At 51.3% G+C, this 13,382-nt stretch overlaps 1 protein-coding gene across 1 annotated transcript in view; it reads right to left on the reverse strand.

The window, feature by feature from the left end:
• Ror1 (receptor tyrosine kinase like orphan receptor 1) overlaps positions 1-13,382 on the reverse strand; it is a 279,640-nt gene that overhangs the window by 111,500 nt on the left and 154,758 nt on the right. The window contains exon 2 of the mRNA XM_013143073.3: positions 12,477-12,548. Coding sequence (XP_012998527.1) covers positions 12,477-12,548 — 72 coding nt within the window. The remainder of the gene's footprint in view (positions 1-12,476; positions 12,549-13,382) is intronic.

Genomic DNA, 13,382 nt, shown 5'->3' on the forward strand with positions numbered 1-13,382 from the left:
CCAGAAGCAAGCACAGACACTTCTCAGATAAAGAACTAGAAATGGTAAATAAATATAAGTAATGTTCAACATCACTGATCATTCAAGAGATGTAAATTAAAACAACACTGAGGTTCCACCTCACCCCAGAACGAATGGCTACTATTAAGAAATCAACCAGTAACAAATGCTGTCAGTGCTGTGGGGGAAAAGGAGCCCTTCCCACTGTGGGCGGGAGGGCAGACTGGGCAGCCACTGTGGAAATCAGTGTGGAGACTGCTCAACAAACTAGGACTAAAGATTTTATTTAACCCAGCTACTCTTCTTTTTGATATTGTCTTGAAAGAATTTAAAGGATCATACCACAGTGACACATGCATGCCCATGGTTATAGTGGCACAGACCGTAAGAGCTAAATCTTGGAAACGGCCCAAATGCCCATCAATTAATGAATAGATAAAGAATACTTTTAACACAATGGAATGCTACTCTGCCGTGAAGAAGGGTAAACTCGAGGCATTTCTAGGTAAGTGGCTGCACCTCGAGACCGCGCTCTTAACTGAAGCAGATTGGACACACATGTGGAAATCCTGTTCTGTTCCCATGGTGTGAGAAACCGAAAGTGTAACAAGGACAAAACGTACAATAGGCATTGGGAACTAGGAAGAAAATGTTCAAATGGGAAGGGGAACAAGGGAGGGGGAAGAAAGGAAGGAAAACAAGGGAAAAATGAAAATAAGCTTTCGTAAACAGAGTGGGGAGAGGGTTGAAGGGGAACGGGGAAAGGAGGGGACCAGGCACAGATTCCCCGGGATGAAGGCGTCCTCCTGTGCAGCTAAGGGGTGCCAGTGAAAGAGAGGAACCAAAGAAGGGAGGATGTTGCTAAGGCCAGCAACGTCAGAAACACACGGGCAGGACTGCAGGACTCGTTTCCATGTTAAAATATACACACACGTCGCAAACAAAATTAAATATTACACTAGTAGAAATAAAAAAGTCACAGATTTCCAAAACAGTAACAAGACATAAACAGAATGTTCCCTGGAGAAAAACACTGGCTCTAAACAGAAAAAATCAACCCTCGTCATCAAAACACTGGAAGTTACAGTAACGAGATTTGGCTGGATACAACTGCCCGTGACTAGTGGGAGAGGCAGCCCGCGTCTGTAATCCCAGCACTCGGGAGGCCGAGGCAGGAGAATCTCGGAAAGTTGGAGGCCAACCTGGGCTACATAGGGAGACCCTGCCTCAAAAATAAATTGACGACGAGCCTAAAAATGGCCACACCTCGCCGGTGAAGGTGAGGCGATCTGCGCACTGCTGCCCACTTTCTGAGGGCAGCAGGGAGCGAGAACCACCCTGAGCAGGCCCGGCCTCAGCCCTGGAAGGCATTTTCCAGCCCAGTGTCACCCACGGCAGCATCGCACTGCACTGACCCCGCCTTTCTGCAGCCCGAGACAGGCCCTGCGGGTGACCATACGTAAGTACACAGAACTCAGGTAACACGGCCGAAAGCAGGATACTGCAAGAAGGCCTGACTCAGGGGCGGCGAGATGTTGTAAGAGGCGGTTTGCGTGGAGATGCCCAAGTCTGGCTGTGCTGGCAAACGGATGTGTGAAATATAAGCACAGAATGGACGAGAAGAACACGTTAGCAGCCATGTGATTTTGGTTTCATTTCCAGGTTTTCTCCAATAAAAGTATTTAACTTTTTAAAGTGATTTTCTTTGAACTCATCCTTTCACTCTTTGCCTCCCAAACATTACTTCCATCCAAGTTAGACTTGTTAGAGTGAAGAAGAGACACAAGCAACGAAACACCCACAGATAAGAACCAGGACGGTCAACAGCACAAAGCCCTCTCTCTAAACGAACGCGTCAGTCTCCTCTTCGGCTCCTTTTGTTTGGTTTTTGAATTTTTGTTTGTTTGAGTTTGAGACAGGCTCTTGGTACGTTGCCCAGGCTGACCTACAACTCTTGGGCTCAAGGGATCCTCCTGCCTCAGCCTCCTGAACAAACGCACTCCCCAGGGCAGCCCTCCTGGCCAGGTGAGTAGCCACGGATGATTGCCAGATCTTGTGCTGTTTCTTGACCTAAACACCAAGTCTACAAAAATATGTTCAGGTCCCTTTACAGTTACAAATCACAACACTGGCTGGGGTCGACTTCGGTGGATGTCATTTCTCCCGAGTGACAGTGGGTACCATGGAAGTGTGGGGACCTGCCCGAGGCCACCTCAGCAGTCGGTGGCCTTGTGGGGTGCTGGCTTTGATGAGACTAAGTCAAAACAGTGCAGAGAAGTCAAGCCGGAGTCCAGAGGAGTGTGACGGCAGCTCACGGGAGATCACATGATTTATTCAGGCCCTTGGCAAAATTCACACGATGTAAAATGAGCCATTCGCCCACAGTAGGATTGCGTAACTATGCTCTCAGAGCTGTCCATCGCCCTGAACCTTTCCCTCCTCTAGAGACCTCACCAGGGTGGGACAGCCCCCGGGGACCGCACCTCCCATCCAGCGAAGTGACTTCTGTGCTGTGTATCACATCTCCTTCCTTTTCACGGCTGAGTAGTCTTCCCTTGTGAGACTACATCCTGCATCAGTCACCATCCACCTGCGATGGCTGTGGGCCATTTCCACCACTGTGGACTGTCGACAGCGGATTCCTGAACATCTCTGCACAGACATTTGTCTTGAGACCTGCTTCGATGATTTTGAGATTATATGCATGTGAGTTTTCGTGTGTATCTCACCTATTCTCATCAGACTGCCAGAGTGTAGGCTGCTTACTGAAGAAAATAATTTAAATGACAGCAAAACATAAATAAGAAAAATTGCCCGAGGGTAATTAATATCATCCTCTTCCAGAAACGTTTTTTCATCAGTCAACTACAAGATTTATAATCCTCTCTTCCACTCCTCCTGTAAATGGGGATTATAGGCTGAAAACTAGGGAGTCATTGCTTTCGTTCGGTGGCCAGCGAGACGGGGGTGAGACTCTGACTCTGCCATTCACCCCCAGGCCTGCACTCTGTCTGTCTTGGTTGTTGTCTACACAGGGTCCCACAGGCCCCCCTCCTGGGGTTTCTGCAGCGAAGGTAATGGAGTGCAGAGTGTGGCTGTCACCGTGGCCTGGGGGGGCCTGCTAGCTCCCCAGAAAGTCATAGACACGTGTTGAATGACTCAGTGGACGCAGGACCTGCCTCTCTTTGCGGGGGCCCCTCTCTCAGTCCACACACCTGTGCAATCCCAACCCTCAGGTGGGGGCTGAGCATGATGATCCCAAGAGTTCAAGGCCGATCTGGGCTGTCCAGTGAGAGAACAAGTGAAGGCCATCGGCAGGCCCTTCTTGTGGGTAAATTGAACCCTACAACCACAGAACAATGGCCAGAGCCAGTGAGTCTTGCTCTGGCCTCTCGAGAGAAACACTCCTTTGCAGGACAGGGTGCATCAGCCTTCACTTTGGCACTGGAGGCAGAGCTGGGGCCCCGAAGCTCGGGCAGTTGTGCTTCGTACAATGAGAGCGGCAAGGGCCAGGGAGAGCCTTCCAAGCAAGCCAGCTTCAGGGGGAACCAACCCCCCAGGGCAGCTCAAAACCGAAACTCCGCCTGGACAAGAACCGCCCAGAAGAGCTGCCCCGAGCTGCTGGGGCCCTGCAGGAAATCCCACCTGGCATGGAAACGCAGCTTGCCCTGCCCTGTCACCACCCAGCCCCCATCATCCCACCTGGCACAGACTGGTGACCACAAGCCAGGCGGGAGGTGTGAGGACCCGTCCAGCCAGAAGCTCACGGCTGCATGCCTCTCTGTCACGTCCACCGTGCCGGAATGAAGGGGTTTGGAGTATGTCTGTGGCTGTGAAACTGATTCTGCAAAGTTCCTACATTCAGGAAACTGCAGTTTCCCACAGCAAGACTGTTTCCCTCGGGTTATTTCCCTTCCAGCCCCAGGGTAGGCCTGTCCACGGGAGAGGCTCAGTCCAGTAAATGCAGTGTCAAGGAATCAAGCTGCAAACTTCAAATCAGTGTTTTTTTCTTCTCTTCCTATCCTTTGATGGTGCAGGCGACTGAACCCAGGCCTCTGCTGTAAGCTGCATCCTGCCCTTTTAGTTTTTATTTTGTGACACTATCCCACTCAGTCACCCAGATTAGGAAGGAACTTGGGAACCTCCTGTCTCTGCCTCCCAGAGTGCCAGGACTGTCCATTCGGTACACAAGCAGTGTAACCTTCTGGTTCAGGGGTTTGAGCTCTGTATTGGCTTTGTGTCTCTGAGTGAATTAAATCTTTCCATCTGTTCCCTGATGTGACTGCAATGAATCATTATGAATTCGGGGCTTAAAACAACACAAATCTATCCTCTCATGTTTCTTGAGATTACACACCCCCAGGCTGGCAAGGCCATGCCTGCTCCCTCTGTGGGTCCTGGGGTGGGTGCCACTCTGCCCCTTCCGGTTTCTGGGGCTGCCTGGCCTTCAGGAGCAGGTGTCTGCAAGCCCTGATCCTTGCTTCCGCCTCTGAGGTGCCGTCTCTTGCGTGGAGGGGTCTCCCTTCCCTGCTGTTATCAGGACACTGGTTGTCATTCTGGGATCACCCAGGGAAGGCAGGATGATCCCAAGATCCTGACCACACGTGCGAAGAAGGTGAAGTTCGCAGGTTTCCAGGGCGGCGCCTCTCTGGGGAATCTGCCCCGCTCCTCTGAGGCTGGGTTCTCGGTACTCATAGGAAGTGTCGCTTGCTCAGGATTGCTGTGTGGATGACCCATGACCATCATGTGGAGAGTGGAGCGCAGATCACGGTAGAGCCAAAGGCCTGGCCCTCAGGAGCCGCTGAGAGCTTCGCTGCTGCTTCATGAAGCAGGGAGGTTTTATTTCACCAGGCAAAGTGTTGTTTCCTCCAAGTCCATGTGGGCAGAAGTTATTTCAAAAATATGTCAGTATCCCTATCAACCTCACCTTTCTGTATGTACAGGCCTGCGCTGAGCCTTTAAGAATTTCAGGACAGAGAACCTGGGGGACCAGCATTCTCCCCATTTTATAGAAGAACAATACTAAAGCTCAACTGTCCGGAACCCGTTCACCCCAAAACTTAAACACGAGCTGAGCATCTCGCACTCCAGGCCCAGGTCTCCTCTGTGATTCCTCTAGTGGAAGGCAGGAGGCACCAAGGTGTGGTCGGGAGGTTTCCTGGAGGCAGTGGGGCCCCGGTGGGGTCCATGAGGACCAGGAAAGCCAGGGCGCAGTATCTCAGGAGCGTAAAGAGCGAAGTATGCACAGAGGCCCGAAACAGGATGGCACGTGAGCAGAATCGGCCGTGAGGAGGTGGAGACAGGGAAGCTGAGGCAGGAGGGGGTCTATGGACCTCCTCCCTCGAGGCTGATGCCCTTGCAAGTAGCCAGGCTGGGCTTGACCACAGCCACAGGTCTGGGCTGGGAAGGCCGCTGTGCTCCTGAGAGCAGGGCCTGGGCTTCCGGATGCTCCTGTGGCCAAATGCCAAGGCCGTTTCTGGGATGGGTGGCCCTGGCCAGGGGGAAGCAGGTTTAAATCAAACCAAGGGACCAGCAGGCAAGGGGAAAGACAGCCTGGGAAAGTAGAAACCTCTCTCTGCTGACTCCCGATTATTTATGCATCCAAAATGTGCTTTGTCTTGGCCAGAAATCACAGGACATTGGTAATGAGGCAGCAAGGAGCCTGCGCCCCGGGCTAGGTGGGAGATAAATATCTGTGATTCCAAATGGCAGACGAGAGGCTGGCACTTCCGGGCTGCGTGAGAGCTGCTGTCTGCCCCAGCTGGGGTCTGCTGAGAGGAAGAAGCCAGGCTCTGTGCTCCCCACATGGCCCTGGTGACCCCCAGCGGTCCCCAGCGAAGTCCCAGGCCTCTTCCTCCTCCTTCCCGTGGTGCCAGTGGCAGCCACTACCCTTCCCACAGGCTTGGAGGAATCGAGGTGGCATACCTGCTCTGCGAGGAGGATTCCGTACCTCTCTTCATGAAGGGCTCTTTCCCCACACACAGATCTGTCAGGTCCGGAGGGTCCTGGGGCAGGGCTCCAGGGAGAGCTCCCCGATTTCCAAGTCCCACCCGGGTCCCAGGCAAGGCGACCAAGGGCTGTCTTCAGTGAGGAGGAAACAGACACAGCAGCATTGGCAGGCAGCCCCCGGGATCTCCAGATTCCCGGGTTTCTGCTCCCCATCCAGGTGCCCCTCACATTGCCTCCACGCCTAGACCACGTCTTAGGAAGGACACTACACAGCAAGCAGAAACTGAGTGAGGGGGACCTTGGTGACTGCGGAAAAGCCAGGACCCGAAGGTGCCAAGGAGCCAGGGAAGAGGACTCCGGGGAAGAAGACGGAGCCTGAGTAAACCACCCAGGGCAAGCTGGGCTTGAGAGAGGGAATTGGGCACAGATGGGACCCAAGCCTGCGTCTGTGAAAACATCGCATCAACATCCATACGTTAAAAAGTTGGAAGCAGTGGCTTCATGAGGGCCCTGCGAGCGTGGACCCAACTGGCACCCAGAGTGGGGCGCCTGTGTGCATGTTCTGTGGGTCCCCACTGTTACACACCAGAACCCCAGCCCACTGCAAACCATCACCTTTCCCTCAGATGGGAGAGGAATTCAGATCCTGCTTTTCTCTGAGGGTCAGGGGTCAGGTTACAGTGAGTAAGGACAACTCCTCCCATGGAAGGAGCTTCATTTCACGCACTTTAAAGCATTCCACTCACACACAAAAAACGGCTTTTAGGAGTGTGTCTTTTTGTAGAAGTAACCCTAGAATTTCAAACCTTTGTGGCTCTGAGAACAGCTCAGGCTCAGGGAGGACAGATGAACCTTTGAAATTTAGTGTGCATTACACGTTATCACATCCCATTTTGAAGTAGCCACATTTCAGGGTCTCAGCAGCTCCTGGTGGGTGCTGACCACTGGACTGGACCCGTTCACAGGGAAGGCACCACACAATAGACATGGTTCTTACAAGGGAGAACACCGAGGTGTCGGGGTGAGCTGACCTGGGACACTATAGTCGTTGGCCTTGTCTGCTCCTCCCCCAGACCAGATGGCCGCCCCGTGTGGGCAGAGGCGGAGATGAGCAGCCATGAGAACCACGAGGCAGCAGCTGTCTTTCCATGGTGCCTGCCCTGACCCTCCAGGCCGACACCACCTTTCCCTTCCTCTTCGGGAGGACCCTGGCCTACAGTAGTCTACCATGGTAAACAAATCTCATTTAAAGAAATGATGCTCTTAACATTAGGACCCCTGCTGAGCTTGGGGTCTCAAATGCCACATGGGTGCCCCAGGAATTCCAAAAGTGACTCCTCCAAACTGCCACCTGAAGACAGAACACCAGGCTGGAGGTTCAGGAGGACAATCAGCCTGCCCAGGCTGTCACCGCCCTGCTACCTACTCCCCTTCCACTGTGCCAGGTATCCACCATGAGGGGCACAGAGAAGGGACCCGGCTGCCTTGGCTGAGGGTCAGTTCCATTGAGGTGGACCAGGAGCAGAGAGGTTCATGGGAGCAGCTGCTTCAGAACTGAGAATGTGGCCAGGACCCTGAGGTAAAGATGGGAGAGAAGGTGGGAGCCAGGGCTGAGTCAGGGCTGCACCTGAGATGGCAGCCAGGTGCTCGGTGAGGAAGATGCCCTTGCACAAAGATGCGGACACCACACTCCACAGCTGCAGAGGACACCCAGTGCCCACGAAGAAGCTACAATGTTCCTACCACGCATCAAGCTCAAGATGGTCAAGAAGCCAGGGCAAGAATGTTCCCAAACCCAGATTAGGAAAACAGAAACTGCTGATCACTAGAAGCAGATCTCATTTCTGCTACCTCTAGGCCCAGTCTCCAGTCCTTTCTCCAAGAGAACTTGGCTTCTTGTAAAGATCTCCTGTGACTGAACATGGGAGGAGGGAAAGAGGCCCCAGCCCACTCATCCCAGAGCCCTGGGGTGAATCCAAGGCTGGGCCCAAGGATCATTGTGTTCCAGGCATATATGTTACTGAAATATTTGTTCCAGAAATTATCCCATCAATAGTAGCTTTTGAGGGCTTCCCAGGGTGCACTGTGTCTTGTGTTTCGTTTCCTGCTGGGAAGGGTAAGCAGGTAACTGCTCAGGCCACTGACTGCACAGAAAAGCAGGACCTGAGTGAGGCTGGAGAGGGAGGTGGACGAGAAAGATGGAGCGCCTGGGTAAAAAGGAAAATGAAAGCATGCCAAGCAGTGGATTTTATTTTACTGCCTCTCTGTATCAGTCACCGTTCCTGCCACTAGGACAAAATATCCAACACCCACAAGCCAAAGGAGGACAGCTTTAACTGGGCTCATGACTCCCAGGGATTTAGTCCATGGTCAGCTGCCTCTATCACAGAACATCACTGTGGAGGCCATGGCAGAGCCAAGACGCTCACTGCAAGATGTCAGAGAAGCAGAGCAGGACAGAGCATCAGAGATGAGGGGCCTCAGGGATCATGTGCAGCCCCTGAAGTCACACCTTCGTGACACACCCAGACACAGTAAAAAAATGCTTTCCCAGTCCGGAGGCAGCACTGACTGAGTGGGGCTGAACCACTGAACTCTCTACACAGCTGCAAGGGAGACAAGGACACACTTAGCCGTGTGCTGCACGTGGATCCTAGGACTTGGCCTGATGGCTGTGACCTTCAACCAAGTCCTGCAAATCTATGAGCCTCAGTTGTTTACTGTTCTGCCACACAGGGTGGTGTCCACTCAAGCAATGCACACGACATGCTGGGCAAGTTCCTTGCACCTAACGGGCAGTCACACACAGCTGCTGATACACGCCAGCATGTCCTGGATCTGCATGGAAACAACTGAACATCACATTGGCTCCCAGGTGCCACACACTGTGTCAGGCAGTAAGAAGCCAGCAGTGGATGGGAGAGACCTGGACTGTGGAGAAGAAGGATAGACTAGGTAACTCCCATGGTCTGCGGTAAGGAACCCAACCGAGACAGACGTGGAGAGGCTTGGCATCTCCACATGGGGCATGGTGGGCAACCACGTTCATGGGAGAGTCTATTTCAAGTGTGTTTCTCCCAAAGCCTGTTGACCAATGTCTCTTCTTACTCACTAATTGGCTTATCTGATTCGCTGGCCAGATGAATTTTCATAACCACATGAACTAGTACTATTTTTTTTTTAATCCCACCTTACAAATGAGAAGCATAAAGCACAGACTGCTTGGGTCACTTGCTGTAAGTCACACAGGGAATACCAGAAGTCAGACAGGAAGTCACACAGGGAACATGAGAAGTCACACAAAGAACACCAGAAGTCACACAGGAAACACAGAAAGTCACACAGGGAACACAGGAAGTCAAGGAACATGGGAAGTCACACAGGAGACACCAGAAGTCACACAGGAGACACCGGAAGTCACACAGGAGACACCGGAAGTCACACATGGAGAACCGGAAGTCAAACAGGGAACACCAGATATCACACAGAGAAAACTAGAAGTCATACAGGGAATACAGGAAGTCAAAAGGAAGTCACATGGGAAACAAGTAGGGGAGCCAGGATCCTTACCTTAGCTTGAGATAGTTCTCTAAATCACCTTGTTATCTCACTCTTTCTGTTCACTGCTTCTCTTTTCAGCTGAGCTAATCTACCATTTAACTCATCTGATGAATTTTAATTTCCACAATATTATTTTTCAATTCTAGCGTTTTTGTTCCTGTCACCATGAAACCTTTTACACATGTGTAGTCTCTAAACTGACCTACTGCCTTTAGCTCCTGCAGTATAAACTCTTCCATCTGTTTTGTCTGCTGACTCCCGCTGATGGTGTCTCCAACTCCTCCATTCATTATAAATTTTACAAGTAAACTTAAAATTCACAGCACTTTTTTGGAGGGTTACCGAGCCTCACATTCTGGAATGCTGAGACATTTTTCTGAGCTGGTTTGTCACCACTGGGTCTCAGAGTCTAACCAGGTGTTTAGGTGATCTCTTGAGTTTGCAGCTGCCATGGCACCTGACAGAGTCCCAGCCCCACACCTCATACTGCAGAGGCTGGAGCTCGGCTTCTTTACGGATGACCCCAGTGGCCCAGCACGGTGGACAGATTCCCACCCCACAGTCTCAGTAGTTTCCTCACTTAATACCCAGGCGGGCTTTCCTCCCCGCCTGGTACAGGGCATTGTGTGACAGCCCGACACTGTGGTCCCTCAGAAGCACCACGCTTGTGGTGTTTTCACAGGACCTTTTGCTGAATCTGCCTCCCACGAGTCAGCACTGGAGTGCTGAGCTTGCTCTTAATTCCTGGTACCCGGGGCTTCTCCTTTTGGGCACCAGCCTGATGGTGCATACTGCTACGTCCACTGTGACTGGGGAAAACATTCCCTCAAAACTCAGTCTCTCAAATGACCGGAAGGCTTTGATTATGCATTTGAAGAACAGCCTTTCCAATGAGGTTCTGCGTCCATAGTGAACAGGAAGCTTTTCTTCACACCACACTCTGGCCAGCAGAGGAACCGAGGACTGGCTCAGTGAATGAACTAATAGGAACTGAAGATCAGCCTCCAACAACCTAGCGAATGATGAAGACAAGAGTCCCTGAAACCACCCAGGCTCTCTCTTTGAAGGACCATACTGAAAAGGAAAGGTGTTTGGCACCTGCCTAAATCTTGCCCTCTGCCAGCCACTCACCGCTGTGGACACTGCCCTACCTCCTGGAAGGGCAGCCACCACTGCTAATTAAAATTGCTGGCCAGGTAGCAATTCCAAGCGTGGTGGGCTGGGACTGGCAGGTTTGCTGACTTTGTGGCACACTCCCACGTGCTTCCAGAGCCCAGTTAATAATACTCTGCGTGGAGGCACAGGATTTCCTGCTGGTGCCATAAGGAGCTTGCAGCTCACTGCACACAGGGACAGTGCCTCACACAAGCCTGACACAGAGCAGGCAGTCAACTTCCTGATTTCTCCTACTCCAATAAAGAACATTCCATAAATAGTTGATGAAAACCTACTGCCTCCCAGGCATTTTGCTTGGTTCCTGAGATGGACAGGAATAACACAAATCCCCGTGTTAATCCTTCATTACCAAAAGAACTTTCAGATCAGATTTGACAACAGAAATAATTACGACAAATGCTCTTTGATTTGAGGTGAAAAGATGATGCCCTTCATCCTGCATAATTGACCATAACCAGCAACGTAACTGTGAGCGCTGTGTCCTCAGAAAGGACTCAGCTGCCAGTGAACCAGTGAGCAGACAACACAGCCTCAGCCACGGCCTTGAGCCCTTTCCCATCAGGTCCCAGAAGGGCGGGGACCAAAGCCCAATAGTATGGCCAAATTCCCTCTTACAGGCAGGTGCAATCTGTCCTCACACACATCTGGATTAAGGACAGACATCTGCATGAGACTCTGTGACAGAGACCCAAGCAAAGAAGGAAAGAAAACCAGGTGAAAATTCTACCAACAAGGAACTTCTGGGCTCGAGGAAGAGGCAGACAACATCCTACAGACCATACCGACAGAGGAACAGATCAAAGGGTCTGGAGACGCAGAGAGGATACACTTCCTGCTGAGGGATGGGGCAAGTCCGTAGAAACAGTAGAACTTATGCTGCCCTTCTTAAAAATTTCATTTTATAAGTCCATCTCTGCAGTACCTGCAGTTCACGTTCCTCTTGGGGCATAGGGGGACAGAACACAGTCTGCTTGGTTTCCATACCCTTTCTTGTCCCACCCACCTCTCCATCTCCCGGTCCCCTCTCCCCATCTTTATCGTGACAGCTCATGTTATTATTTAAAGTTCCTATTTGTGATATATAATGCTCATGCTCAGTGATGAAGGAAAAGGACCGTGCTGACTTGCAGAAGGTGGAGCATGGGGCCCGGTGGACAATCCAGATGGGAAGCTCAGAATCCCCAACAGGAAATCTGGCTAGAGACACACACAGGACAAAAAGGGAACTGCAAAGGATCAAGCCTGGAAAAGCAGGCTTCACAGCAGCCTGATGGACCCCTGGGGACAAGGGATCTCTGCAGAGGGGCCAGAGCAGGATCCACACGCACCCCATGTGCAGGGCAGCTGACCCCTGTCCACACAGGCAATTCCAGAGTCTCAGGTACTCTGGCCGGAGTCCAGCAAACACCTCAAACGCTGCTCACGAGAGGCCACCAGGCCCTGGTCAGTCCCCATTGAGCTGGACCAAATCCCCCAAATAAGATCTATTAGACAGAGCCAGGAAGGCCAGAAACAATGCTGTTTCACATCTTGGAGTATTTTTACCATGTGGAATGTTTTAGAAGAAGAAGGAAAAAGGAAGATGAAGAAGAAGAAGAAAAAAACTTTTCAGAAACAAGAAAATTCCAAGTAATTAAATGTTAAATGATCCCAAAGTAAGCCAGGGATTTACTTTGGCCACCACTTTCTCTAGCAATCTGAAACTCAGTCAGTTGCAAAGAGGGCCAGGCCAGGGCTCCAAACTGGCTGTCCCGCCTCCATCCTGTCCTCTCTGGTGTCCCCCTGTGTACCTTTGTCAAAATCACTTGAAATGTTCCATGATGAGGTAGGCACTTGCTCCGCGGTGATTGATGGCTCGGTTTCTGAAAAGACAGAGATAAGGCAGTGTTAGGTCCAGTGGCTCGCTGACTGCCAGAAGCATTCCAGGAGGTTTCTACGGGGGCCACCTCCAGACGGGGGTCCTATGGCCCACGGCTTACTAAACTGGCCTGTCTGCTACCCGGAGGCCTTCCGAAAGGACAAGGCATCGGCCAGATGGGGGGGCCTAGACTTTCAAACTGGCTTGAAGATCAAAATTAAATATCACATCAGTGAAAGAACAAACCAAGAGACAGGACCACCTATTATCAAGCATAAACATTCCCATTAGAAGGCCAGCATATCCAGCAGATGTCCCGTGGGAAATACAGACAACCATGTTTGCACATGGGAGCTGTTCTAGGAACGGACAAACTCACCTCAATTGGGTGCCTGGAATCAGGACAGAGGGAGTCATCACAGAGCACGGTGTAGGAACCAAACTTAACAGACATTTTTGAAAACTTACCACAAATTAAAGCACACGTGCAAATCAGTACTCTAAAGGACTTAAATACACCACGAAGACTTAAAATCTTTTCAACAATAGACCGTAATGGTGGAACTATGTTTCTGTTGTTTTAGAGGATTTAAACCACAACATCATCTAACTTTTTTTTTTTTTGTCTTTTTCCTTTTTATCGGTACCGGGGATTGAACTCACGACCGTCTGCTTTCAAATCCTAACTTATTTTAATGGGGTTATCCTAACCTCCCTTAGATTATGCCTGGAAGCACACACGTGTGTGAATGCACACACACATGCTCAGCATGTCACAGGACATTAGGGCCGTGCACAGAACCTCTGGGGCCCAGGCCGAGCAGCACCTGGCATCCGT

This window comes from Cavia porcellus, unplaced genomic scaffold, assembly GCF_034190915.1.
Source record: "Cavia porcellus strain 051 isolate PalLab524CR breed Dunkin Hartley unplaced genomic scaffold, mCavPor4.1 scaffold_1, whole genome shotgun sequence".
Lineage (NCBI taxonomy): Eukaryota > Metazoa > Chordata > Mammalia > Rodentia > Caviidae > Cavia > Cavia porcellus.